This window comes from Podarcis melisellensis (genome assembly GCF_964234715.1).
Source record: "Podarcis melisellensis genome assembly, chromosome: 4".
NCBI lineage: Eukaryota > Metazoa > Chordata > Lepidosauria > Squamata > Lacertidae > Podarcis > Podarcis melisellensis.
Window position 1 is genome coordinate 102,574,799 of NC_138531.1, and position 26,890 is coordinate 102,601,688.

Sequence of the window (26,890 nt, forward strand, 5' to 3'; positions counted from 1 at the left end):
GGCTGCATCGCTGTCCCCTGCTGGGATCTGGTGAGTCTCCTCTCCACTCATTTGGCCTTCCACTCCCCATGGGGGCGGGGGAGGGGGAGGTTGACAACAAGGCAGGATAGAGCAGTAATATGACTTCCCATGATCTGGACTCGAGACTTCTGTGGATGCTGCCTAGAATAGCGCTAGCTTTCTTCTTCTTCTTTTGCATTCATCACAGGTGGGGACAAGGAAGCGATTCCAGCTGTTTTCACCAGATTTAGCTGGCTCCCCCCCCCATTTTTCATTCTGCAGTACTAAGTGGGAGAAGCTGCAAGAAGTTCAGAACTCTGCATAGATTAAGATAAGAGCCAGAAGCTGCAGACTCTGCTTGGAGACCTTGCCCAGCTTGTCTTTAAAACCCCGAAATTCCTCCATGATGGCTTTCTTGTCAACTTTCGCATTGCTAGGCAATGCTTCTGTTATTTCGCTCAGTTCTTCTTCTCCGTTGTTACTTGTAGACTAGATTCCCTTTCTCCTGTGGGGAAGGAATGGGGTCTGTGATGCAGACCCCCCAAGTGTCTCTATTTCACAGGGACAGTCCTGGATTTTGCAACACATCACAGCACTGAATAAAACAATCCGGAAATGGGTTTCACATGTAAGTCAGACCAAGCCCAGAGAATAAAACATCACCATAAGCAGAGAACACGGACTCAGCGCATCAGGTCTTAAAGGAGCCTGAGAATTTTATTCACTGACTGACTCCTCTTAGATTTCACCCACTTCCTTCCAGATCACAAAAATGGCACATTTAACACCTGTACAAAATTTCAAAAGCAGAATATAAATATATACTCCCTGTTTCATTCCTTTATGCTGCTCTGCCTTTCACAAAACCTGTGTCCTCGGCCCAGGCAAATTCTTGGTGGATTAACATTTTTCCTGTGAGGATTTATATCACTATTGTTGGTGCTGGTAGCCTCTTCTGCCTCATTGTCTGGTTTCCTAACAATTTTGGCATTGCTGCTAAAAAAAAAATCTAAAATGTTTTTCCCCCATACTGTATTTATTAACAAAGGGATTTTGCAGGATTCTTGGGTGCTCAGTAGAGAGAGAAGAGGGTGTGTCAACTTTATACAACTTTATACACTGTATTTGCTTTGTAGGATTTGCAAGAGCTTTGCACTAAGACAGACAGAATTTTGCAGAAGACCAAAGGGTTCCTTCCAATCTCTCAGAGGCTTCCTGAGAGCATAGATGGATGTGCGAGACTCAGTTGGCCCTGGAGCAGGAAGAGGCCATGCCAACCAAACTGGGAGCAGTGGGGGATTCTGGGAAAACTCTGTGCAGAAGATCCATGGTGAGGAGGACACCCTCCGCTCAGAGGTGCAGAGCCAGCAGTTGAGGCAGTTCTGCTGCCAGGAGGCTAAAGGACCCCGAGAGGCTTGCAGCCGACTCTACCACCTTGACCGTCAGTGGCTGAAGCCAGAAAGGCACACGAAAGCTGAGATGCTGGACCTGGTGATCTTGGAGCAGTTCCTGGCTGTCCTTCCCCCAGAGATGGAGAGCTGGGTGAGGGAATGCGGAGCGGAGACCAGTTCGCAGGCGGTGGCCCTGGCCGAAGGTTTCCTCCTGAGTCAGGCAGAGGAGAGAGAGCAGGTGAGAGAGACTTTCCTCTGGATACTCCCAAGGGGCTCCAAACAGGCCGGAGAACATCCAAAAATGCTCTCCTAATGGCGCATCCTTTTTCTGGGAAGGCATCCATGGAATGAGATCTCACACCCTTCAAGTCTTTGTCATTCTCTTTCTAATATTTCTCACCATTCATTCTCTGTTTTAAATCCTTGTTGGTCTTTCAGGAAAATGATCATTTTGCAGAAATGGACCTGGATTCCTGTGAGACAGAGAGGCCTCTGTTGGACATCAGAAAGAGGCATCAGGGTAAGGAGGGAGGAGTTTTTTCTCTCTCCATTTGGTCATATTCCTTTGGCTTTGAACAGGATGGATTTGAATCAAATCATTTGTTTTTACCGAAAATCTCATTCTTGCAGGTAGAATCTTAATATTTACAGCCAGATGAAGGTTTCATTTTTAGAATAATAAATTTTTGGAGTGGTTTTTACAGTTTTATCAAAGATTACTGATTTGGTTAGAAATACATAGATTATTATGGAATTATTGTCAGGATCCCTAAGATAGCTGTTTGTATTTGGACAACTTTTCTGCTGTACTTTATTGGAAGGAGAAAAATAAATAAATAATCATTTCCTTAATAACAATTTAAATATTTTATTTAACTAAAACAATAACATTACAGCATATGTATCCATGTTTTTTAACTGGTGTACAGTAGTTAGAGATTTTATTGTTTGGACAGTGCCAGTTGAGCCCTGGGAAGAAGGGCCTAGAACCCGTGAACTCTTATTAGTTGACTGGCAAGCACTTCAAGGTCCCAAGACTTGTGGAGTATTCTGGTCTCAAGGTTGCACTTTCATTTTTACTGCTTCACACTTAGCTACTTCAGCAGATCTATTCTACTCCAAACAATCTATTCATTGAACTTCTTGGAATTTAGCATTTAAGAGTAAAGGGTTGATTCTGTGTATATAAATTTTGAAAGGGAGAATGGGATTAAGGTTTTCTCCTCAACTCTGTATGTTTATTTTATAGCATTTTTCCGGTGAAGAAAAGGCATGATTTTTGCGGACACAAATTCACTCTTTTAAGAACTGCAAAAACAAACATCTGTGATAATATCTTCATGTTAGAAAAACTGCCCCAAATATTCTTACAGAAACCTCTGGAATTGCATGACATTGTGAGTGGATTAATGGAATTCATTTACCAAAAAATTTAGACATTGTATATAAAGGCTCATGCTACATAATTAAAAACAAATCCTTATTTCCTTATGAATAGCCTTTGAACTATAATGTTACTTAAATAGAAAACTATCAATAGAAAGATTTTTCCTCCAAAAGCAATTTATTTTTAAAAATCAGATTTAAATTTTTAAAAATCCATATTAAATTTTTAAAAACCCTGTTCATTTTATATATTTTTAAACCATTGCTTTTCTAATCTACCATGGTTTTGAAACTCATCTGTGGGTTCATTTCATCTTTTGTTGGGGGAGATAGTGGGACCAAGAGCCCAGAGGTGGGGAGATATATTTTTCAAAACTAACATCTGAAATGCACCCAAACATCCAAATGCACTCAGCAGGCCAGACTTTCTCAAAGGCCCCTGTGGAGTTTGAGATGCACTGATTCACCTGTGAGACAAGAAGGCACTCTGGGCCTCCCCCTTACCTTTTTCCTCTTGCAGGTGACACAGGGATACTGGCTAGACCTCTTCATCCATCTCTGAATGGGGACAGAATGGAAGCAGCGGCTGTGGATCAGGTATGGGGAAGCAGCCTTGTGGGGACAGAGGCCAAGGGGTGGAACAATGTCGTAGCTCAAGGAGTGGTGGTGAACAACAGTGTTGTCTCATAGGAGAACATTTCCCTTTTTCTTTTAGGGTCCAGTGTGCTTTGAAGATGTTGCTGTTTGTTTCACCGACGAAGAGTGGGAGTTGCTGGATCCTGACCAGAGAGCGCTGCATAAGGACGTCATGGAGGAGAATCGTGGGATCGTGGCCTCTCTTGGTAAGGCCCATGTGGGATCATAATATCTGTTTTTAAATTCAAAACAGCTCTCTATGATGAACCTCATATATTTTCACAGAATTCAACAGTGCCCCTTACAACACCTGGGATTTTAATATTCCCACCATTAACCTTGAACAGTAAATTACTGTTTTTTCTGTGGATGTTCTTCCTCTGGTTGCAGATTCTTAAACAAGTATCGTTCTGGTCTGAACTACCAGACCCTTTTGACTGCAAACTTCAGAGTCATTAGGGAAGTTGAAGTAGCTTCTGTCTAAAGTAGGCTTTCTATTTTTGTTTTTCCTTCTATAAGCTTTTGGTTGACAAAAGAGAAGACTGACAAATCTGGAAATGGCAGATTTCTGTGTTTATGTATTTTTCTTTGTGTGCTTTTGTATTCCTTTTTATGCACAATAATAAAAGAATAGTAAAAATAGTATGTATATATAAAAAAGAACAGTAACAAAAATGCAAAACAGAAAGAAATTTAGAAAACCATTAGAAGGGGTTGAAGGAAGTCTAAGGCTGTCAAAGCCAAAGATTTATTATGTGGTATTGGAGCTGTAATGTTGGAAAATATGTGCAACTAATATGTGCAATTAACAAAAATAATATATATATATTAAATTACATATCACAGGTTCCCCTAAGGATGTCAGTTGAACCTCGTGAATAAATGCACCCAACCCCTTAGTAAACCCATCCATCTAAACCACTTGCGTTATGCCTCTATTACCAATGTTAACAACTATTCCTCATTAATTTCTCCCTGAGACTCTAATCCATTTCTCTTCATTGCAGATGGCGAGCGACTGGAGATCAAGAACAAGGGTGACCATGACAAAATGGAGAAGCCGTATCAATATCTTGAATGTGCAAAAAGTTCCCATTCTACTTCCCATCAAAGAAATGCCATTAGGAAGAAACCATATCAGTGCTTGGAATGTGAAAAGAGCTTCAGTACAAGCTACTCTCTGAGTTCCCATCAGAGAATTCATACAGGGGAGAAACCCTATCAGTGTGTGGAATGTGGAAAGAGCTTCAGTCAGAGTGCCCATCTCACTTCCCATCAAAGAATTCATACAGGAGAGAAACCCTATGACTGTGAGGAATGTGGAAAGAGCTTCAGTGAGAGATCTCATCTCTCTTCTCATCAAAGAATTCATACAGGAGAGAAACCATTTCAGTGTGTGGAATGTGGAAAAAGCTTCTGTCGGAGCACCGATCTCACTTCCCATCAAAGAATTCATACAGGGGGGAAACCCTTTCAGTGCTTGGAATGCGGAAAGAGCTTCAGTCAGAGCTCCTCTCTCACTTCCCATCAAAGAATTCATATAGGGGAGAAACCCTATCAGTGCGTGGAATGTGAAAAGAGCTTCAATAATAACTCCAATCTCACTTCCCATCAGAGAATTCATACAGGGGAGAAACCCTATCAGTGTGTGGAATGTGGAAAGAGCTTCAATAATAACTCCAATCTCACTTCCCATCAGAGAATTCATACAGGGGAGAAACCCTATCAGTGTGTGGAATGTGGAAAGAGCTTCAGTCAGAGAGCCAATCTCACTTCCCATCAGAGAATTCATACAGGGGAGAAACCCTATCAGTGTGTGGAATGTGGAAAGAGCTTCATGAAGAGCTCCTCTCTCACTTCCCATCAAAGAATTCATACAGGGGAGAAACCCTATCAATGCTTTGAATGTGGAAAGAGCTTCAGTCACAGCCACAGTCTTACTTCCCATCAAGTAATTCATACAGGGGAGAAACCCTATCAGTGTGTGGAATGTGGAAAGAGCTTCATGAAGAGCTCCTCTCTCACTTCCCATCAAAGAATTCATACAGGGGAGAAACCCTATCAGTGTGTGGCATGTGGAAAGAGCTTCAGTCAGAGCGCCCATCTCACTTCCCATCAGAGAATTCATACAGGGGAGAAACCCTATCAGTGTGTGGAATGTGGAAAGAGCTTCATGACGAGCTCAAAACTCACTTCCCATCAAAGAATTCATACAGGGGAGAAACCCTATCAGTGTGTGGAATGTGGAAAGAGCTTCAGTCAGAGCGCCAATCTCACTTCCCATCAGAGAATTCATACAGGGGAGAAACCCTATCAGTGTGTGGAATGTGGAAAGAGCTTCATGACGAGCTCAAAACTCACTTCCCATCAAAGAATTCATACAGGGGAGAAACCCTATCAGTGTGTGGAATGTGGAAAGAGCTTCAGTCAGACCGCCAATCTCACTTCCCATCAAAGAATTCATACAGGTGAGAAACCCTATCAGTGTGTGGAATGTGGAAAGAGCTTCAGTCAGAGCTGCAGTCTCAATTCCCATCAGAGAATTCATACAGGGGAGAAACCCTATCAGTGCGTGGAATGTGGAAAGAGCTTCATGAAGAGCTCCTCTCTCACTTCCCATCAAAGAATTCATACAGGGGAGAAACCCTATCAGTGTGTGGAATGTGGAAAGAGCTTCAGTCAGAGCGCCCATCTCACTTCCCATCAGAGAATTCATACAGGGGAGAAACCCTATCAGTGCGTGGAATGTGGAAAGAGCTTCAGGAAGAGCTCCAATCTCACTTTCCATCAAAGAATTCATACGAAGAGTCAAAGATAACTATGAGAAATGTTGGTTGGAAGTTAAGAAAGATTTTGACACATGGTCTAGGTTGAAACTTTCCTTGTTAGGCCGAATTGCTGTTATTAAGATGAACGTATTGCCGAGATTGTTGTTTTTATTCCAGACACTGCAAATTTTGGACAAGATGGACTGTTTCAAGAGGTGGCAGAAAGATGTATCTAATTTTGTCTGGCAGGGCAAAAAGCCCAGAATAAAATTCAAAATCTTAACAGATGCAAAGGATAGAGGGGGCTTTGCCCTGCCGGACTTAAGACTCTATTATGAAGCAGCAGCTTTTTGCTGGCTGAAACAATGGCTACTTCTTGAGAATACAGACATCTTAGATTTAGAAGGATATGATAATAATTTCGGCTGGCATGCATATTTATGGTATGACAAGGTAAAGGTGCATAGAGGCTTTAAAAACCACATTGTCAGAAAAGCATTGTTTAATGTATGGAACCGATATAAAGATCTGTTGGAGAATAAAACCCCCAGGTGGTTGTCACCCCTGGAAGCCAAGGCGGTAAAAAAGCTCAATATGGATTCAGACTGGCCAAAATATGGTGAAATCATAGAATACGATGGTGAAAAGATTAAATTACAGAGTATGGAGAAATTGAAACCTAAAGTCCGAGACTGGTTACATTACCAGCAGATTAATGAGACGTTCAAGCAAGACAGGAAAGTAGGATTTCAGAAGGAGAGGTCAAAGTTAGAAACAGAATTATTGGAGCCCAATACTAAGATTCTGTCTAGAATGTATAATTTGTTGCTGAAATGGAACACACAGGATGAAACAGTAAAATCAGCGATGATTAAATGGGCACAAGACATCGGTCATGAGATTATGTTTGCAGACTGGGAAAGGTTATGGAACACAGACATTAAGTTCACGGCATGTAGTGCCTTAAAAGAGAACATAATGAAAATGATCTATAGGTGGTACATGACCCCAACCAGGCTAGCAAAGATATATCATTTGCCCAATAATAATTGCTGGAAATGTAATGAATGTGAAGGAACCTTTTACCACCTTTGGTGGACCTGCCCAAAGATTAAGGCCTACTGGGAGATGATCTATAATGAAATTAAGAAAATCCTTAAGTGGACATTTGTTAAGAAACCGGAGGCTTTTCTCTTGGGCATGGTCGGCCAAACGGTACCAAGGGAAGACAGAACATTCTTCATGTATGCAACCACGGCAGCAAGAATTCTACTGGCAAAGTATTGGAAGACTCAAGAACTACCTACTCTGGAAGAATGGCAAATCAAGGTGATAGAATTTATGGGACTGGCTGAGATGACCGGCAGGATCCGTGACCAGAGGAGAGAGACGGTGGAAGAGGACTGGAGGAAGTTTAAAATCTATCTTAAGAATTGTTGTAAAATTTTGGAATGTTAAAATGTCAAAAGGTATGAGATATAGAATTATAGCGGCTAAATTTGAAATATGAGAAAAACTTAAGGAAAAAGAGTTTTGAAATTGATTAAAGATTTGCTAAGAATTAACATGTTAAAATTAAGGATGCAGTGAAGGGGAGGTTTGGGGAAGTCACATTAGTGTTAGTCTGTGTTGTTTTGCTGCTGATGTTTTTGTTTTGTATGTTTCTGTTATTGTTTATGTCGGTGAAAATGAATAAAAATATTTTTTTTTAAAAAAAAAGAATTCATACGAAGAGTGGAAAACCCTTCATTATACAACTTTCAGTGCTAGGGAAAAACACACCGGTTTAAACAGGCCTTTGGCTGATTGACATCTAATGCCCTTTTAAAATGTGGTGGGGAGTTGGGGGTTACAGGTTTTGGGCTGTGTGTTTTGTGTTTTCATTGTGTGATTTTATGTTGTAACCGTCCTGTGACCTGTGAGTGTAGGGAATGGGAGCCAGCTCTTAGAGTCTGAGGGGTCTTTGCCCCCCAAAAAGATATTTGAGGGGGCCACCCCCAGTTCATAGGAACAGCCATTCAAATGGCATGCTTGCACCGCATCCTCTGACTGTTTAACTGAGGCGGGGCTTACTAAACCCCTCCTATATTTTATTCAAGTTGGCACCCCTGCTATAGGGCGCTATAGAAATGAAATAAATATAATAACACCATCTTGATCACCTTCATCTGCACATGTTGCAGCTTGACAATATCCTCCTTATTATAATCATTTTTAAAAAATTATGTGCCTGTCATCTGAGGATTTCATGGTGCTTCACAACATAAACAGACAGGTTGAAAGCAGGGCTTTCTCAAAAACAAGTTAAGCCCGATAAATCTCTCTTTTTCATTTCTTTTTTTGGGTGCAGTTACAAACTTTGTTGATCAGGGGACTGCTGTGAAAATACTGCATCTCAATTTCAGTAAGGCTTTTGACAAAGTCCTCTGCGACATTTATGTGAGGAAGCTGGTAAAATGTGGGCTGAATGAGGTAACTGGTGGATTTGACTGACCGAACCCAAATTGTCCTCCTCCATGGTTCCTCCTCATCCTGGGGAAAAGTGACAAGAGGGGTACTGCAGGGTTCTGTCCTGGGCCCATTGTTGTTCAACGTCTTTATAAATGACTTGGATGAAGGAACTGAGGGGATGCTCATCCCATTTGCAGACGACACCAATAGGGGAGCGGAGGCCAATGTGGCAGAAGGCAGAATCAGATCAAGGGCAGGAATAGTACCAATTTATTCTGCCTTGGTCAGGCCCCACCTAGAATACTGTGTTCAATTCTGGGCACCACAATTTAAGAATCTAAACTTTTGTTTGCCAGGGGCGGTGGGGGGTTACAGGTTTTGTGTTTTGTGTTTTCATATTGTGATTTTATGTTGAAACCATTCTGAGAACTGTGGGTGTAGGTGTCTGGTCATGTGGGATTGCTAAGAGGAATTATGAAAAATGAAGCAAGCTACTGTGTCAATGGTGAAAGCATCACTTTGACTGGGTTTGGGTCATTGACTTGATTTCTGATCGATCCCACAAGCCTCTGCATATCTGCCCCATTTTCTCTATGTCTGTCAGTCACGTGTAAAGCATTCTAACACAGACCAGTTGCTTACCAGGCCTCCTGGGTACATAAAAATAGGGAGGTAGCTTTGATGTAGCTTCTGTTAATCTTTAGGTAGATCTTAGGGCCAGGAACAGAGTTCACATGGATGTGGTAAAATGCCTGTCTTTCCTTTTACTGCTGGGTTTATTACCACGGGGGTTTGTTAATTCCTCCTTGGTTCCTGTTTATTTAGCCTAAACATGTATGCATGCTCAAATAGGAAATAGTTCTTTGTAGTTAAGAGGCTTCCTCTGATCTGACTTTGTCCCCACGTGAGGATTTTTTGAAATGCTCGGAGGAAATCTGATTGGTTCTTACAAACGCTGTGTTAAAGTTCTTTTGTTAATAAAAACGACCTGGGCCAGGAAGTGGAACGCGCACTTTCTCCCAGGGTCTTGCTGGTCAAGCCTCGTGTCTATTGTATTAATCAGGGTCCAGTCCGTCCTTGGCCTTCAGAATGCAACAGCAGGGAACAGGAGCCAACTTTTAGAGGATGAGGGGTCTTTGCCCCTTCATAAAATATTTGAGGGGGGCACCCCCCCAGTTGATAGGCATTGCCATTCAAATGGCATGCATGCCCCACATCATGTATTGATTGTGCAAGGAGGGGCTTACTAAACCCCTTCTATATTTTATTCAAGTTGGTACCCCAGGTATACGGCGCTATGGAAATTAAATAAATGCATAAATAAAGCAAGACCATCTTGATTGCCTTCATTTGCATATGTTTCGGCTTGTCAATATCCTTATTATTATCTTCATTTAAAAAAATTATGTGCCCTTTATCTGATTGCTCGGTGTTTCAGAACATAAACATACAAGTTGAAAACATGGCTTTCTCAAAAACTCGTCAAGCCAGAGAAATCTCTCTTTTTCTTTTTTTCTTTTTGGATGAAGTTAGAAAGTTTGTTGATCAGTGGACTTCTGTGGAAATAGTCGCCCGTGATATTTATGTGAGGAAGCTGGTAAAATGTTGGCTGAATGAGGTAACTGTTAGGTGGATCTGACTGACCAAACCCAAAGAGGACTCCTTCATGGTTCCTCCTCATCCTGGGGAAAAGTGACAACAGGGGTGCTGCAGGGTTCTATCCTGGGCCCATTGTTGTACAACGTCTTTATAAATGACTTGGATGAAGGAACTGAGGAGATGCTCATCACATTTGCAGACGACACCAAACGGGGAGCGGAGGCCAATGTGGCAGAAGGCAGAATCAGTTCAAGGGCAGGAATAGTACCAATTTATTCTGCCTTGGTCAGGCCCCACCTAGAATATTGTGTTCAATTCTGGGCACTACAGTTTAAGTATCTTAAATTTTGTTTGCTCGGGGGAATCAAGAAGGTGGGGGAACACAATCCATATTCCTTTTATAACACGTGGCAAATGTTTATTAAATATATAAATTGTTAAAACTGTTGCAGGAATCCACCCAACACTCACGGGAAAATGTATCGTGGTCTTTTAGAACAGGCATCCCCAAACTCGGTCCTCCAGATGTTTTGGGACTACAGCTCCCATCATCCCTAGCTAACGGGACCCGTGGTCTGGGATGATGGGAATTGTAGTCCCAAAACATCTGGAGGGCCGAGTTTGGGGATGCCTGTTTTAGAATAATGAAATGAAACTTTAACAAATAACATGCTGAAAGTCTGAAATTCCATCAGGACAAGTTACTTTTTGTTTACTGTTGTAACTATTGCTTTCTGAATATTTATCTTCTGTACTATGAAGATAAAGAAAAATTATGTTTTTTAAAAGGAGATGGGGAAATCATGTGTACTATTCCATCAATCTGCTTGCATGTGTTGAGTTTTATTTGGAGACTGTAACTCCCTGTAATTTCATTATCTGTATGCCTTTCTGTGTGTTCAGCACACGTGATTGCAGGTGAGACTGAATAAAACACTTCATCGGAAAAATTAGAAGCATCTAATGTTCCCTGGACTTTTAATAATAAATAATAATAATTTTATTATTTATACCCTGCCCTCCCCAGCCAAGGCCGGGCTCAGAGCGGCTTAGAAGCAATAATAAAAACAAGATGAATGATTGCAACTTAAGAACAAAATTAAAATACAACATTGAAATATTGAAACATTAAAATATTAAAATGTAGCCTCATCGCAGGAGGAGAAGGAAAGGAAAAAAGAAAGAGAGGGAGGGAATCAAATTGGCTCCAAGCCAAAGGCCAGGCGGAACAACTCTGTCTTACAGGCCCTGCGGAAAGAAATCCCCTCCTGGGATCTGGTGAGTCTCCTCTCTGGGATCTAGTGGGGGTCCCAGGGCTGCAGCAGGGAAGGAGGCTGGGGGGGGGCTGATCTGCTCAGGCGGGGGGGACCCCAAGTCAGGGGGGAGAGGGTCCTGCCAGGGAGGGGCCAGGTCTGCAACACTCTCCTTCCTGCAGATCAGAGCATCCGAAATTCATTTGGCCTTTCAGAAAAAAATTACTCCCACAAAATCTCCCTTCTTCAAACAAAGGAGTCCCTGGGACTTTAACTCTGTGTGACATCGCTCAGCCTCATTGCACAACAGAGGAAACATGTGCAAGTGGGTTTCCAAAGCTGGACGAGGAGGTGGACTAGCCCCCCCCCAAAAAAAACCCCACAGGGAGGAAGGAAGTTAAGGTGGGAGAGAAAGGGCAGGGATCCCAGCCCATAGTCTGGCTGCTGCATTGGGGACCAGTTTCCCAGTGTCTCCCAGGGCAGCTCCCCACGGAGGCCACTGCAGCCATCCCCTCGCACCCAGAGCATGGCACCCCAGGACCACATCCTCTCTGTCCCAAAGGGATTGTTGCTGGGAAAGCAACCGGAAATGGGCGCCGCTACTCCCTGAGCCTCCAGGGACCTTGGCATCAGTGGCTTTGTGTGTGTTAAGCTATCTAATAGAATAATAATGTCCAGATACATTCCTGGCCCTCAGAGCAAAGAAAAAGGGACCCCACCCCAGGAGTCTGCCTTGAGAGCGGCAGAGAGTACAAGTGCAAAAAAAGGAGACAGAAGCAGGGGAGTGGGGGTGGGGGGAGCAACTCCTGAGGACCCCCGGATGAGGACCCCCACTAGAGCCAAGCATCCATTTTTCACAAGATACAAATGACTCCCTTGTCAGTCAGGTCTGACTTCATGCACTGACTGGAAGGCAGGAGCAACAAGGCTTCTTCATCTCCCAGAAATCCCTTCAGTTGCCTCCACCTTTTCCATTGCAATCTTTCTTCTAGGAGAGCTAGAGGCTGCTTCCTCCTCCTCTTCTTCTTCCTCCTCCTCTTTCTTCTCCTTTTTAGAAAGGCCCTTTTCATCTGGCCTAGGGGTGAGGCCCAGACTCACCTAGCCCTACTGTGTTAAATATGTATTCTGTAGTAGACCTCCTTTGTAATGTTTTATTACAAAGATGCCATGCCATCCAAACTGGGAGCAGTGGGGGATTCTGGGAAAACTCTGTGCAGAAGATCCTGGGTGAGGAGGACACCCTCTGCTCAGAGGTGCAGAGCCAGCAGTTCAGGCAGTTCTGCTGCCAGGAGGCCAAAGGACCCCAAGAGATTTGCAGCCGACTCTACCACTTTGACTGTCAGTGGTTGAAGCCAGAAAGGAACACAAAAGCTGAGATGCTGGACCTGGTGATTCTGGAGCAGTTCCTAGCTGTCCTTCCACCGGAGATGGAGAGCTGGGTGAAGGACTGTCGAGCAGAGACCAGTTCCCAGGCAGTGGCCCTGGCTGAAGGATTCCTCCTGAGTCAGGCAGAGGAGAGAAAGCAGGAAGAGAGAAGGCAGGTTGGAGAGACTTTCCTCAAGATACTTCCAAGGGGCTCCAAAAAGGATGGAGATCATCCAAAAATGCTCTCCTCATGGCCCATTCATTCTTTTTCTGTGAAGACATCCATGCAATGAGATCTAACACCCTTAATAATTTTGGTTTTGTCATTCTCTGTTAATATTTATCACCATTCATTCACGGTTTTGAATCCTTGTTGCTCTTTCAGGAAAAGGATCTCTTTGAAGAAAAGAACACAGATTCCTGTGAGACAGAGAGGCCTCTGTTGGACACCAAAGAGAGGCTACTGGGTAAGGAGGAAGGTAGTTTTTCTCCATTTGGTCCCATTCTGTTGGTTTTCTAAATCATCTGTGGGGTGCTTTCATCTTTTGTTGGGGGAGATAGTTGGGACCAAGAGCTCAGTGTAGGGGAGATATATTTTTTTCTCACATCTAACATCTGAAATTCGCCCAAACATCCAAATGCACTCAGCAGGCAAAGCGTTCTCAAAAGTCCCATCTGTTGTTGCAGATGCACTGCACTCTGGGCATCCAACTTTTTTTTCTCTGGCAGGTGACAGAACGATGATGGCAAGACCTCTTCATCCATCTCCAAGGGGTGGAACAATGTCCTAGCTCAAGGAGTGGTGGTGAACAACAGTGTTGTTTCAGAGGAGGACATTTCTCTTTTTCTTTTAGGGTCCAGTGTGCTTTGAAGATATTGCTGTTTGTTTCACGGATGAGGAGTGGGAGTTGCTGGATCCTGACCAGAGAGCTCTGCATAAGGAGGTCATGGAGGAGAATCGTGGGATCTTGGCCTCTCTTGGTAAGGCTCCTTGTGGGATCATAATATCTGTTTTTAAATTCAAAACGGCTCTCTATGTTGAACCTCATATATATTCACAGAACTCAACAGTGCCCCCTTAAAACATCTGGGATTACATTTGTCCCACAATAAACCTTGAACAGTAAATTACTTTTCTTCTTCTTCGGTGAATGTTCTTCCTCCAGTTGCAGCTTATTAAACAAGGATCAGCTGGTCTGAACTCCCCAGACCCTTTTGACTGTAAACTTCAGAGTTGTTGGGGAAGTTGAAGTAGCTTCTGTCAGGTTTTCAGTTTTTGTTTTTCCTCCCATCAGTCTTTGGTTGCCCAAAGAGAAGACTGACATTGGAAATGGAGGGGATTCCATGATTTAGCCAAGCAAAATCCATTCGAGGGAATAGCCGGGCTTTTTGCATCACAGGTTGCACTAAGGGTGTCAGTGGATCCCTGTTAATAAATGCACCCAACCCTTTAGTAAAACCATCGATCTAACCCACTTGTGTTATGTTGGGATTTTTTTGCCTACGTGCTATTTGATGCAGCTTCTCACAAAGCAATTAAGAAGTTGGCCGAAGGCCAAGAAGACTGAGCAGAGGGAGTTGTTCTGCCTACAGATATGGGGCCTTGGATACAGCTCTGCTATTGGTTGAGGTCTCCACTTAGGCATGATGACTCATGACCTTCCTTGGTTGGTTAGTTGGTTGAACAGTGTGTGTTCTGAGAGTCGTTTGGAGTTTGTTAAGTGAGAGAGTTAAGATCTGTATCCTGTATATAGTAACTTGTGAATCTGCTGTAAGTAATAAACACCTATAAGTAACCAAGTTACTGGTAGCAGCGTCTTGTTCCTGCTTCATCCTACATGCCTGCAACTGATTGCTTCTGGAAGTCTGCATATGCACTGCTATATTCAACTGGCTAAGATCCTGCAACAGGTTAAGGTTGCGAAACTTCAATGTTATTCCTCTAATACCAGTGTTAACAAGTTCTGGATTCAGGTAGGTAGCCGTGTTGGTCTGACACAGTCGAAATTTATTTTAAAAATTGTAAAGTAGCACCTTAGAGACTAACGAAGTTTGTTCTTCATATAAGCTTTTGTGTGAATGCACCATTAATTTCTCCCTGAGGCTATAATCCATTTCTCTCATTGCAGATAGTGATGGACTGAAAATGAAGAACAAGGGTGACCACGACAAAATCCCCACAATGGAGCTGTATAAATATATTGAAAGTGGAAAAAGTTCCCATTCCACTTCCCATCCAAGAAATCTCCCTGGGAAGAAACCATATCAGGGTGTGGAATGTGGAAAGAGCTTCAATAAGAAGGACAGTCTCACTTTCCATCAAACATTTCATACAGGGGAGAAACCCTATCAGTGTGTGGAATGTGGAAAGAGCTTTAGTAAGAGCAAGCATCTCACTTCCCATCAAATAATTCATACAGGGGAGAGACCGTATCAGTGTGTTGAATGTGGAAAGAGTTTCCGTTGGAGCACCGATCTCATTTCCCATCAAAGAATTCACACAAAGGAGAAACCCTATCAGTGTGTGGAATGTGGAAAGAGTTTCCGTTGGAGCACTGATCTCACTACCCATCAAAGAATTCATACAGGGGAGAAACCTTATCAGTGTGTGGAATGTGGAAAGAGCTTAAGGTATATTTCCCATCTCTATACCCATCAATGAATTCATAAAGGGGAGAAACCCTATCAGTGCATGGAATGTGGAAAGAGCTTCAGTCAGAGCGCCAGTCTCACTTCCCATCAAAGAATTCATAGAGGGGAGAAACCCTATCAGTGCGTGAAATGTGGAAAGAGCTTCAGTCAGAGCGCCAGTCTCATTTCCCATCAAAGAATTCATAAAGGGGAGAAACCCTATCCTTGTGTGGAATGTGGAAAGAGCTTCAGTCAGAGCTCTGATCTCACTTCCCATCAAAGTATTCATACAGGGTAGAAACCCTATCAGTGTGTGGAATGCGGAAAGAGCTTCACTAATAGCTCCAATCTCACTTCCCATCAGATAATTCATACAGGGGAGAAACCATATAATTGCTTGGAATGTGGAAAGCGCGTCATTCACAGGGCCCATCTCACTTTCCATCAAAGAATTCATATGAAGTGTGGGAAAACACAGGTAGAACAGGTTAACACCATGTACTAGTAGGATGTGAAATCATATTCTGCCTTTAATAAAAGAATAAAGTGACATTTATAGGGACAAATAAGGAACGTCAGAGGTTAAAAATAAAAAGTTAAAACAAATAGAATATGGCTACAAAAAAAGAAGTGTTAACAGTGGTGATAACAACACAAGCTCAACAGAGAAGGTCCATGCAGGATCCTGAACCTATAATGTTAATTGCAGAAATGCTGGCTGAAATAAAGAGAGACTTAAAAGATAATTCAAAAAATTTAGACTGTATAGAAACTAAGATAGAGCAAAACATGAAATCAGTGGGAATCTTGTTGGGCCAAATTAGTGCCTTAGGGAAAGCAGTCCAGGAGTTAAACATCAAGACAAAAGGCTTAGAAGGCACTTTGAAAGAAAACACAAACAGAGGTTAAAGAACTGAAGAGAGGCCAAGAGAAGACAAAGCTGGAAGCGGCAGAATTGAGTAAATTACAGGAAGTGACCTGGGACTCTATGGCGGTAATGGAAATGCATCAGAAGGAATTCAATTTGAAATTTGGGGGATCCCTGAAACAAAGGGAGAGGATATTAGAAAGAAAATCATAGAAACACTCGCAAACTGGTTACAGGTACATGAAGAAGTAATTTTTACAATTGACAAGCTCTTCAGAATTAAATCAAGCTTCACAAAAGCCAAAAAATGGCCAGGTGACTGTTTGGTGACTTTTAATTCAAGAGGAATGAAAGAGAAAATATTACAGGTGAATGTGAAAAAAAGATTACATTCTGGAGATGAAAATATACTTTTGACGGAGATCCCAGTGAGATTGCTGAAAAAAGAAGCAGTTACAAATTCCTGGCTGATGCTCTGAGAAACAATAAAGTACCTTACAGATGGGAATTACTGGAGGGGGGTTTCATTTTCATATACAGTGGTACCTCGAGTTACAAATGCTTAAGGTTACAAACTCTGCTAACCTGAAAGAGTTACCTTGAGTTGAGAACTTAGCCCCAGGATGAGAATGGAAATTGTTTGACGGCAGCGTGGCAGTAGCAAGAGGCCCCATTAGCAAAAGCAAGCCTTTAGTTAAGAACAGTTTCAATACTGGAATATAATTTATCTAGAACCCAGGGAAGTATGAGGAGATGGTATCTTAATATATGATTTTTAAATGAAAATGGAAAACATTTCAATATATAACCCAAGAAATACAAATATATTTTTAAAATAAATCTTCAACATCAAGACTGATGGAATGGGAAGGATATAAAACTTACATCAGAGGGAATATTATATCCTTCTCGGCCAACAAGGTCAAGCTGCAAAGATTAAAAGAAAATAATCTAAAAATTTCTTAAAAACACTATTGGGCGATATGGCAAAAAAACTCATCTAAGGTTACATATGAAAGAATACAACAACAAACATTAGAACTGAATAATATACTAGCTCAAAAAACTGAGTTCAGCCTACTAAGTCTAAGATAAATATATTGGAACAGGGAGAAAGACTGGCAAAAATTCTAGCTAATCGTCTAAAACAAAAGAAAACGAACCAAATAATACCTTTAAACAGAAATGAAAATAACATCACAGCGACCTCATCAATTGATATCAATAATAATTTTTTTTAATTCTACAAAAAATTATATGAAGAGCCAGAAAATATATCAGAGGATGAGGTGGAGAATTTCTTTCAAGATATTAAAATACCAACTATTGAAGAATATCAAAAAGATATGCTATCAGCACCTGTAATGGTTGTATGGGGTTACTTGCGCGTAAATTGCCTTCGGTTTGGTTAGATCACTTGCTCCACCATGCTTAGGGTTAGAGCTCGCGCTCCGGGACCTGTTAGTCACTTGCAGAATCCGTCAGTGGGCGTTTCCTGAACCTCTTCCAGCATAAGAGCTGTTTGACTCCCAGTCTCCTATGTTCCCTGCGCGGAACGCGTCTGCGCAACTAAGGGGAAGGCAGGGGCGTGCCAGCGCTCTCTCCACTGGATTCAGGTGAAGGGCCTGGGAGCCCTGTCTCCAATTCCCCTATCTCCCTCTCTTCTCTATTGGTGTTACGCGGAATTCCTTCCCCCTTGCTGGTCCCCTCTCCGGCAGAGCTCGGGAGCTCTGCCTCCGCCTCTCGCTCTGATGTCAGTTCCCTGACATCCACCTCCCTCCCAGGACCCCCTCCACCCCCGGCCGGACCCTGTGACGTGACTTTGTCCCCTTCTTCAGCCAACGATGCAGGGAACCCCCGAAAGGAGCTGCCGTCCTCATCCGAGGACTCAAACCCCGCTTCCCACCCACTCCGATCTCTCACGGGAGGGGTTTCCCAATCTGATTCCTCCTCTCCGGACGATTCTCCTCCTTCCTCTTGGGAAGCTGGAAAACCCCCGAACTCCTCCTCCTCGTCATCGGTGGTGGCAAATTGCTCTTCCCAGAATCTCTCCAGGGGTTTGGGCTTCCTCGGATACCTGTTGTGGAACTCTTCCACCAGATATCTATCCTCTATCTCCCCTGCGGGAACCCACGTGTTCTCTGACTCGGGTTCCCCCTCCCAAGCTACTAGGTACTCCACCTGCCGCCCCCGCCAGCGCGAATCCAGGATCTCCATTACTTGGTGGTGATGTTCCCTCTCTTCCAGTTGTGGGTGTGTGAGCCCTTCTCCTCCTACCCCCCGGACTCTCCGCTCCTCCCTGTACGGTGAGAGCAGTGACCTATGAAACACCGGGTGGATTTTCATGTTGTCTGGCAACTTGAGCCGGAAAGCCACCGGGTTCACTTGGTGTGTTACCTCAAATGGTCCCAGCCATTTTGGCCTCAGTTTTTTACACCCGCCCTTAAAGGGTAAGCCTTTTGTGGATAACCACACCCGGTCCCCCACCCTAATGGTCTCCCCTTCACGGCGGTGTTTGTCTGCTTGTCTTTTGTATGCCTCCTTGGCCCTTTCCAGATTCATCTTAAGCTGCTGGTGCAGGGCTTCCATTTCTTCCACGAACTGCTCTGCGGTGGGCACGCTCCACCCTTCCTCCCCCCTCCTGGGAAAGGACCTGGGGTGACACCCATAATTTGCCAAGATCGGGCTCATCCCCGTGGACACATGCTCCGCATTGTTATATGCAAACTCTGCCAGTGCTAGCTTTTCTACCCAATCGTTCTGTCTCTCGTTGACGTAGCAGCGTAGATATTGTTGTAAAATGCTGTTCGCCCTCTCTGCTTGCCCATTAGTTTCTGGGTGCCTCGCCGTCGAGAATCCCATCTCCACCTGCAATAAGTTCATAAGCCTCCTCCAAAACCTCGAGGTAAATTGTTTCCCTCGGTCAGAGATAACCCTCGAAGGAGCCCCATGCAACCTGAAGATGTGGTTCACGAACAACTGGGCGGTCTCCTCTGCTGTCACGGCATGAGAGCACGCTATAAAATGGCACATTTTGGTTAGCAGATCTACTACTACCATGACTGCTGTCTTCCCTCTAGATTTGGGTAAATCTGTCATGAAATCGATAGACACCACCTCCCAGGGTCTTCCCGGTGTGGGTAAGGGTTCCAATAGTCCCGCCGGGGCGGCCCTCTCTCCCTTGGCCCTTTGGCAGCGGTCACACCCCCATACATACTCTCGTACATCTTCCCTCACCCTTGGCCACCAAAACTCCCTGGTGACCAGCCACATGGTTTTGTGTTGTCCAAAGTGCCCCCCTGTTGGGTTGTCGTGAAGCTGTTTGAGCACCCTTTCCCGCAAGGCCTCCCCGGGCACATACATTGCTCCCTTGTAATACAGCAGTCCTTCCCTTTCCTCAAAGCCTCCCCGGTCTCCCCCAGTTCCCCTGAGTTCCCTGATTCTGGTTTGGGCGAATTCGTCCTGGCGAATTAGTTCGGCCAGTTCCCGTTTCCCAACCAATGCTCCCCCACAAACCCATCGTTCCTCAGGGAACACGTGTCGAGCTTCTGGTGGTCCTTCTTCCATGTACTCCGGTTTCCGGGAAAGCGCGTCTGCTCTCACGTTCTCTTCTCCTGGCACGTACTTGATCTCAAAGAAGAACTTGGAGAACTCCTGAGCCCACCGAATCTGTCTCTGATTGAGAACTCGCGCTGTTCTCCAGTATTCCAAGTTCTTGTGATCAGTGCAAACCTGAACCTTGTGCTGAGCCCCTATTAGGATATGTCTCCACTGGCGGAACGCTGCGTAAATAGCTAACAGTTCACGATCATACACCGTGTAGTTCTGTTCCGATTTATTCAGCTTCCTTGAGAAGAAGGCGCACGGCCTCCAGGTGTGTTGGCCCCGTCCTGGCTGGAGTAACACCGCCCCTATGGCTCTGTCCGATGCGTCGGTCTCTAGCCTCATCGGCTTCTGCAGGTCCACGTGCAGGAGCTGTTCCTCCGAGGCGAACGCCTTCTTTAGCCTTTCGAAGGACCGTTGGGCACTTTCCGTCCAGACGAACTTCTTTTTGCTACTGAGGCAATCCGTGATGGGCACGGTCAAGTGGGCGAAGTTCTTGATGAACTTCCGGTAGAAGCTGCTGAACCCGAGGAACCTCTGTACATCCTTCCGGGTCTTGGGGGCCTTCCAGTCCAGCACCGCCTGCACCTTGCTGGGGTCCATGGCTAGGCCTCTGTCTGACAACCTATATCCCAGGAATTCCACTTCTTTGGCGTGAAACTGGCACTTTTCCAGCTTGACCCACAGCTGGTGTTCTTGTAGCCTTTTAAGCACTTCCCTGACGTCCTGGACATGCTGCTTTTCATTGTCCGAATAGATCAGGACGTCGTCCAGAAATGCTACGCAGTTCTTGTACAGCAGGGGACCCAGCACATGGTGCATGAAGCTTTGAAAACAGGCTGAGCCCGACTGTAATCCAAATGGCATGACTAAGTACTCAAAGGCCCCTAGGGGGGTGAACATGGTGGTTTTCCATTCGTCACCCTCTCTCATTCTAATCAAGTTGTATGCTCCCCAAAGGTCCAGCTTGGTAAAAATCTTACCCTTCCTTACCCTAGTCAGAATATCATCAATTCTGGGCATTGGGAAGGTCACGGGTTCTGATACCAGGTTTAATTTTCTGAAGTTCACTACAAGCCTGGGCTTATCCGTGTTTTTTTTGTCCACAAAGAACACAGGGCTGCCCCCCACTGCCTTAGATACCCTTATAAACCCCCTTTTCAGGTTTTTGTCTATAAAGTCTTGCAACTCCTGCATCTCTCGGTCCGACATGGCATACAGCTTACCCACCGGCAGCTGCGCCCCAGGGAGTAGGTTGATTTGGCAGTCGAAGGGCCTATGTGGCGGCAGCCTGTCCGCTTCCTTCTCGCTGAAGACCTCTTGTAAGTCCGCGTACTGTGGTGGCACTTCCACACTCTGCTTCAGTGTGGTTGCTGCCACTCTGGCCAACCTCACCCTGGGCTTCACTCCCCCCTAGTGTTCCAAACAGTGCGCTGACCCGAAGGTGACTGTCCGCTGATGCCAAGCCACCACTGGATCATGGAGCACTAGCCAGCTCATCCCCAGTATTATAGGGGGTCCTGCCAGTGTGGCCATGTGAAAGGCAATGGTTTCTGTGTGCCTGGACACACTCATTCTCATTGGCGGGGTTTGATGTGTTACCTCCCCTCCCAGCAGCTCCCTGCCATCTATCGTGGTCACTTGGAGTGAGAAATCAAGTGGCAGCAGGTGGTTCTGGTGCTCCAGTGCAAACTCCCTACTAAAAAAATTACAGGAGCTGCCTGAGTCCAGCATTGCCTTCACCGTGACTGGGTGTCCATTTGGGAGTTCTAGCACTACTTCTACCGCTATAGAAACCTTGGGTGGGTCCGGTTGGGGCACTTCTATTAGTTGTTCGCTTGGCTGCTGCGCCCGCCTGTGGGCACTCAAGCGCTGGCGTTTCCCTGCACCTTTTCCTCTTCCCCCTCCTCATTTCCAGCGGCTCCCACCATCCCTTGCCAAGCCTTTCTTTGTGGGCAGACTCTGGCAAAGTGTCCTGGCCATTGGCAGAGGAAACATTTCTTGGTGCTTTTCCCAGCCTTTCCCTCCCTTTTGCCTCCTTGGTGGGCGCTCGGAACCTCGCGTGCGCATGCCCCATCAATTTCCATTGGAACCACGTCATCGGAAGGCTGCTTTGGCATCTCAGGAATGCGGTAGTCAGGGCAACGCTCTCCTCTCCCTTCCTGCCTTTCCAAAGCGCGCGCTTCCTGGCGAGCGCCTATCGCCATCACAGCTTTTGTCAGCTGATCCATAGTCTCCGGGCGGGGCGCGCGGGAGAGCTCATCCCGGACGGTTGGGGAAAGCCCCTCCTCAAAAAGCATCCTTACGGAGGGGCTATTTAGATCCCATTCCAGCCTGTGTATTAACATCGCAAAGCGGGACCAGTAGTCTCTAACGGAAAGATCCCCCTGCTTGCATCTCATCAGCTCCCGCTGGGTCAGACTCTCCCCCAATTGGCTTGAATACATAGCGTCCATCGCCTGAAAAAACATCCGGACGTCCTTCATGGCGGGGTTCTGCGCAGCCATTAAGGGTCTAACCCATTCCCTCACGCTCCCCTCAAGGTGCCCCACGATATACGCCACCTTTGCTACTGGAGTGGGTCTCACCTGCGCGTCTTGGGTGTGCCTCTCATCCAGCCGCGCCATAAGCAGGGCTACATGCTGTTCCAGCTCCTGGTTCCTCTTCACCAGGTCCTGCACCCCCACAGCTTGCTCCGCTGCCCCGGTGCCTCCAGTTTGGCTCATGTTTCCCCTACTAGCACACAAGTAACCGCAGCAGGGACTGACGGATTGCTGTAATGGTTGTATGGGGTTACTTGCGCGTAAATTGCCTTCGGTTTGGTTAGATCGCTTGCTCCACCATGCTTAGGGTTAGAGCTCGCGCTCCGGGACCTGTTAGTCACTTGCAGAATCCGTCAGTGGGCGTTTCCTGAACCTCTTCCAGCATAAGAGCTGTTTGACTCCCAGTCTCCTCCTATGTTCCCTGCGCGGAACGCGTCTGCGCAACTAAGGGGAAGGCAGGGGCGTGCCAGCGCTCTCTCCACTGGATTCAGGTGAAGGGCCTGGGAGCCCTGTCTCCAATTCCCCTATCTCCCTCTCTTCTCTATTGGTGTTACGCGGAATTCCTTCCCCCCTGGCTGGTCCCCTCTCCGGCAGAGCTCGGGAGCTCTGCCTCCGCCTCTCGCACTGATGTCAGTTCCCTGACAGCACCCATAAATATATCAGATATTGAGAATGTAATAGAAACAATGGGGAATGGGAAATCACCTGGACCAGACAGATTTCCTACAGAATGGTATAAAATATTCAAAATCTACTAGTCCCCAGACTTCTAGAAGTCTATGAGGAAATAGCTCAGAAAGGTATATCTGCTGCAACATTCAATGAAGCTTTAATAATAATTATACCAAAACTTAACAAAGACCCTACTAAATGTGAAAACTATAGACCAATATCATTAATGAATGTTGATGCAAAGATTTTGAATGCAATATTGGCCGCAAAATCACAAAAAGTTATTCAAAACTTGATTCCTAATAATCAAACAGGTTTTATAAAAACAAGACAAGCTACAGATAATATCAGATTAACAATAGATTTGATAAATTTAAACAAAGATTAAGAGGAGTTTATGATATTGTCATTAAATGCAGAAAAGGCTTTAGACAGAATATATAAAGAATTCATAGGGTTTGTGTTACGTAAATTTTGTTTCCCTATAGAATACTGTAATTGGATTAAAATGATTTATAAAAACCCGTCCCGGATTGTTACAAATGGAAGAATTTTGAATTTGATTAGTTTAAAGCGAGGAATGAGACAAGGATGTCCTCTTTCTCCGTTATTATTTAATCTCTGCCTGGAACCATTAACAAGAGCAATAATTCAGGATGAGCATATCAAGGGTGTAAAGCACAACAAAGATAATTACAAAATTGTATTATTTGCGGACGATATCCTTTTATTTATTACAAACCAGAAGATAGAATTCCGAAAATTATGGAGAAAATAAAAACCTTTGGCAGAATATCGGGATATTCCATAAATTGGACAAAATCAGAGATTTTACTGATAGGGCCAAGGGCTACATTGTATAGAAACCATCAGTTTCGGATGTGCAAAGACTTTATTAAATACTTGGGTATCATGATTTCATTAGATATAGATCAAACTGTAAAATTAAATTTGAATAAAATTATAAATGAAATTTCTTTTGATATTGAAAGGTGGGGACCTCTAAACCTCCTCTCCCTTTGGGAAAAGGTTAAAAGTCCTCAAAACTGCCCTGTCCGCTTATCCATCTCTTCGTATTCCATCAACTTTCAACTTAATTTGCCACTCTCTCTTCATTGGAATTTGGTTTCCTTTCCAGTTTTGTGCTAACAATATTCTCGCTGCTGTGGTGGCGCACATAAAGTAACTTCTTCAGAACTTGGGGATCTCATCCTCAAGGATTCCTAAGAGAAAAGCTTATGGCTTTTTAGGAAATGTTAATTTAAACATATTTTAAAACTCACTGTAAATTGTATCCCAGAATTCTCTTTTTTTTTTACACTCCATGCACGATACATTGTCCCGACTGCTATGTTACATTTCCAACACAAATATGAATTATTTTTATACATCATTGCCATTTTATTAGGTGTTACATACCAGCATTAAAGATTTTCATATAATTTTCTTTGAGGGTATAGCATGCTGTGAATTTGAGATCTTCCTTCCACAGTTTCCCCCATGCTGAAAGTATACAGGATGAAAGCATGGCTTCCTCAAAAACAAGGAAAGCCAGGGAAATCTCGCTTCCCCTTTTTTTGGATGGAGTTACAAACTTTGTTGATCAGGGTCCTGCTGTGGAAATAGTGCATCTTGATTTCAGTAAGGCTTTTGACAAAATCCACTTTGACATTTATGTGAGGAAGGTGGTAAAAATGTGGGCTGAATGAGGTAACTGTTAGGTGGACCAAACCTGAACAGTCCTCCTTCATGGTTCTTCATCATCCTGGGGGAAAGTGACAAGAGGGGTGCTGCAGGGTTCTGACCTGGGCTTGTTGTTCAACGTCTTTATAAATGACTTGGATGAAGGAACTGAGGGAATGCTCATCACATTTGCAGACGACACCAAACGGGGAGCGGAGGCCAATGCGGCAGAAGGCAGAATCCGTTCAAGGGCAGGAATAGTACCACTTTCTTCTGCCATGGTCACGCCCCACCTAAAATCCTGTGTTCAGTTCTGGGCTCCACAATTTAAGTATTTTAAATTTTGTTTGCTGGGGGAAATCAATAAGGTGGGGGAACATAATCCATATTCCTTTTATAACACTTGGCCAATGTTTATTAAATACATGAATTGTTAAGACTGTTGCAAGAATCCACCCAGCACTCATGAGAAAATGAATCATGATCTTTTAGAGTAGTCAAATGAAACTTTAACACATGGCAGGATGAAAGTCTTCAATTTCACCAGGACAAGTTATTTGTTGTTTACTGTTATAGTCATTGCTTTATTTAAAATTATCTTTTGTACTGTGAAAATAAAAGCAATACAGTGGTACCTCCGATTGCGCACGGGATCTGTTCCGGAGCTCTGGTCGGATCCCGAGGTCTACTCAACCGGAGGTGCCTGTTCTGCACATGCGCACTGCACGGTAGAGTGCTTATGCGCATATGTGCGGGATGAAACCCAGAAAGACACTCCTGGGTTTGCCGCGTGGGTATCCCAAAGGATAGGTAACGAGGGGAACGTAAGTAGAGGTACCACTGTATTATTATTTTTTTATAAGAAAGGTGGGGAATCATTTGCACTCTTCCATTAATCTGCTTGCATGTGCTGAGTGTTATTTGGCGACTGTAACTCCCAGTAATTTACCATTACAGTGGTACCCTAAGTTACGAACGCCTCAGGTTACAATCTCTGCTAACCTGGAAGAGTTACTTTGAGTTGAGCACTTTGTCCCAGGACGAGAATGGAAATCGTGTGCTGGCGGTGCAGCAGCAGCAAGAGGCCCGATTAGCGAAAGCACGTCTCTGGTTAAGAACAGTCTCAGGTTAAGAACAGACCTCCGGAATGAATTAAGTTTGTAACCAGAGGTACCACTGTATTTGTTTCTCTGTGTTCAGCACACATGATTGCAGGTGAGACTGAATAAAAGACTTCCTAGGAAATTCCCTTTGACTGCTTCTGTATTGATTCAAATGTGACTTCACTTACAGATAACAACAAATCATATTTCTTACTGATGAATCATACCATTGTCAGCTCAATAATCTCCAACCCAACAAACCCTGCACTTAACTTGAGCAGCTGCTTTCTTCCCATTTCTTAGGTGGAAATAACTGTTAATGGAAAGGAAGAAGGGTGATAGACCCTTTCCCTCGACCTTTGGGGATCTGGGGGGCTTCATTTCACCGCTTAGTCCTGCTCCTGCAAGCTTGGCAGATGTGGAGTTTTTGCTCACACACTGCCATGACTTAAAAATGAATCTTCCAAAAAAATAATAATAATGGTATTCAGTCCTAAAAAGTCTCAAGAAAGCAATTCCTGTAGTAGCTGGCATCTTAGCGAGCCCAGTGCCACTCTGCCAACTGTCTCACTCCCAGATAACCAATCTGGAAAGCTGTCCTGTCATCTCTGCAAGGAATTCAGTGTCCCCTGAATTAGCAATTAAGCATTTATGGAAGGTGAAATGGCATACTCTGGTATATTAGCATTAAAAGCGGGCATAAGAAAGTATTACTCATTTATGATGAGCATAGGATTTATTTATTTTTGAACTTCGTTTGGTACCTCGGCATTACCAGGGGAGCAGCTTCCCCTCTATGTGCATAAAAAATGATAGAAATCTGAGGTTCTGCCAAGCGAGAGAGGGCTGAGCTGGGGGGACTCGGCTTGGCAAGGGTTAAAGAGAACCGAGCTGCCTTCCTAGAGAGGACATGAAGCAAGGGGGGCCAGGTCCTCGAC

The 26,890-nt window shown here is 44.3% G+C and overlaps 3 protein-coding genes across 4 annotated transcripts in view; 2 read left to right on the plus strand and 1 right to left on the minus strand.

Moving 5' to 3' along the window:
* Positions 1–26,890, minus strand: part of LOC309368792 (uncharacterized protein) — a gene marked incomplete at its 3' end in the record, with an annotated part of 476,991 nt that overhangs the window by 249,911 nt on the left and 200,190 nt on the right. The window lies entirely within an intron of this gene.
* Positions 1–26,890, plus strand: part of LOC309369064 (uncharacterized protein) — a 126,273-nt gene that overhangs the window by 14,367 nt on the left and 85,016 nt on the right. The window lies entirely within an intron of this gene.
* LOC309369080 (uncharacterized protein) lies at positions 1,169–9,670 on the plus strand. Its single transcript, XM_081909702.1, has 6 exons — positions 1,169–1,629; positions 1,830–1,911; positions 3,298–3,374; positions 3,493–3,619; positions 4,421–6,220; positions 7,915–9,670. Exons 1-6 carry the CDS (start codon positions 1,228–1,230, stop codon positions 7,989–7,991), a joined length of 2,565 nt encoding a protein of 854 aa, XP_081765828.1. The 5' UTR covers positions 1,169–1,227; the 3' UTR covers positions 7,992–9,670.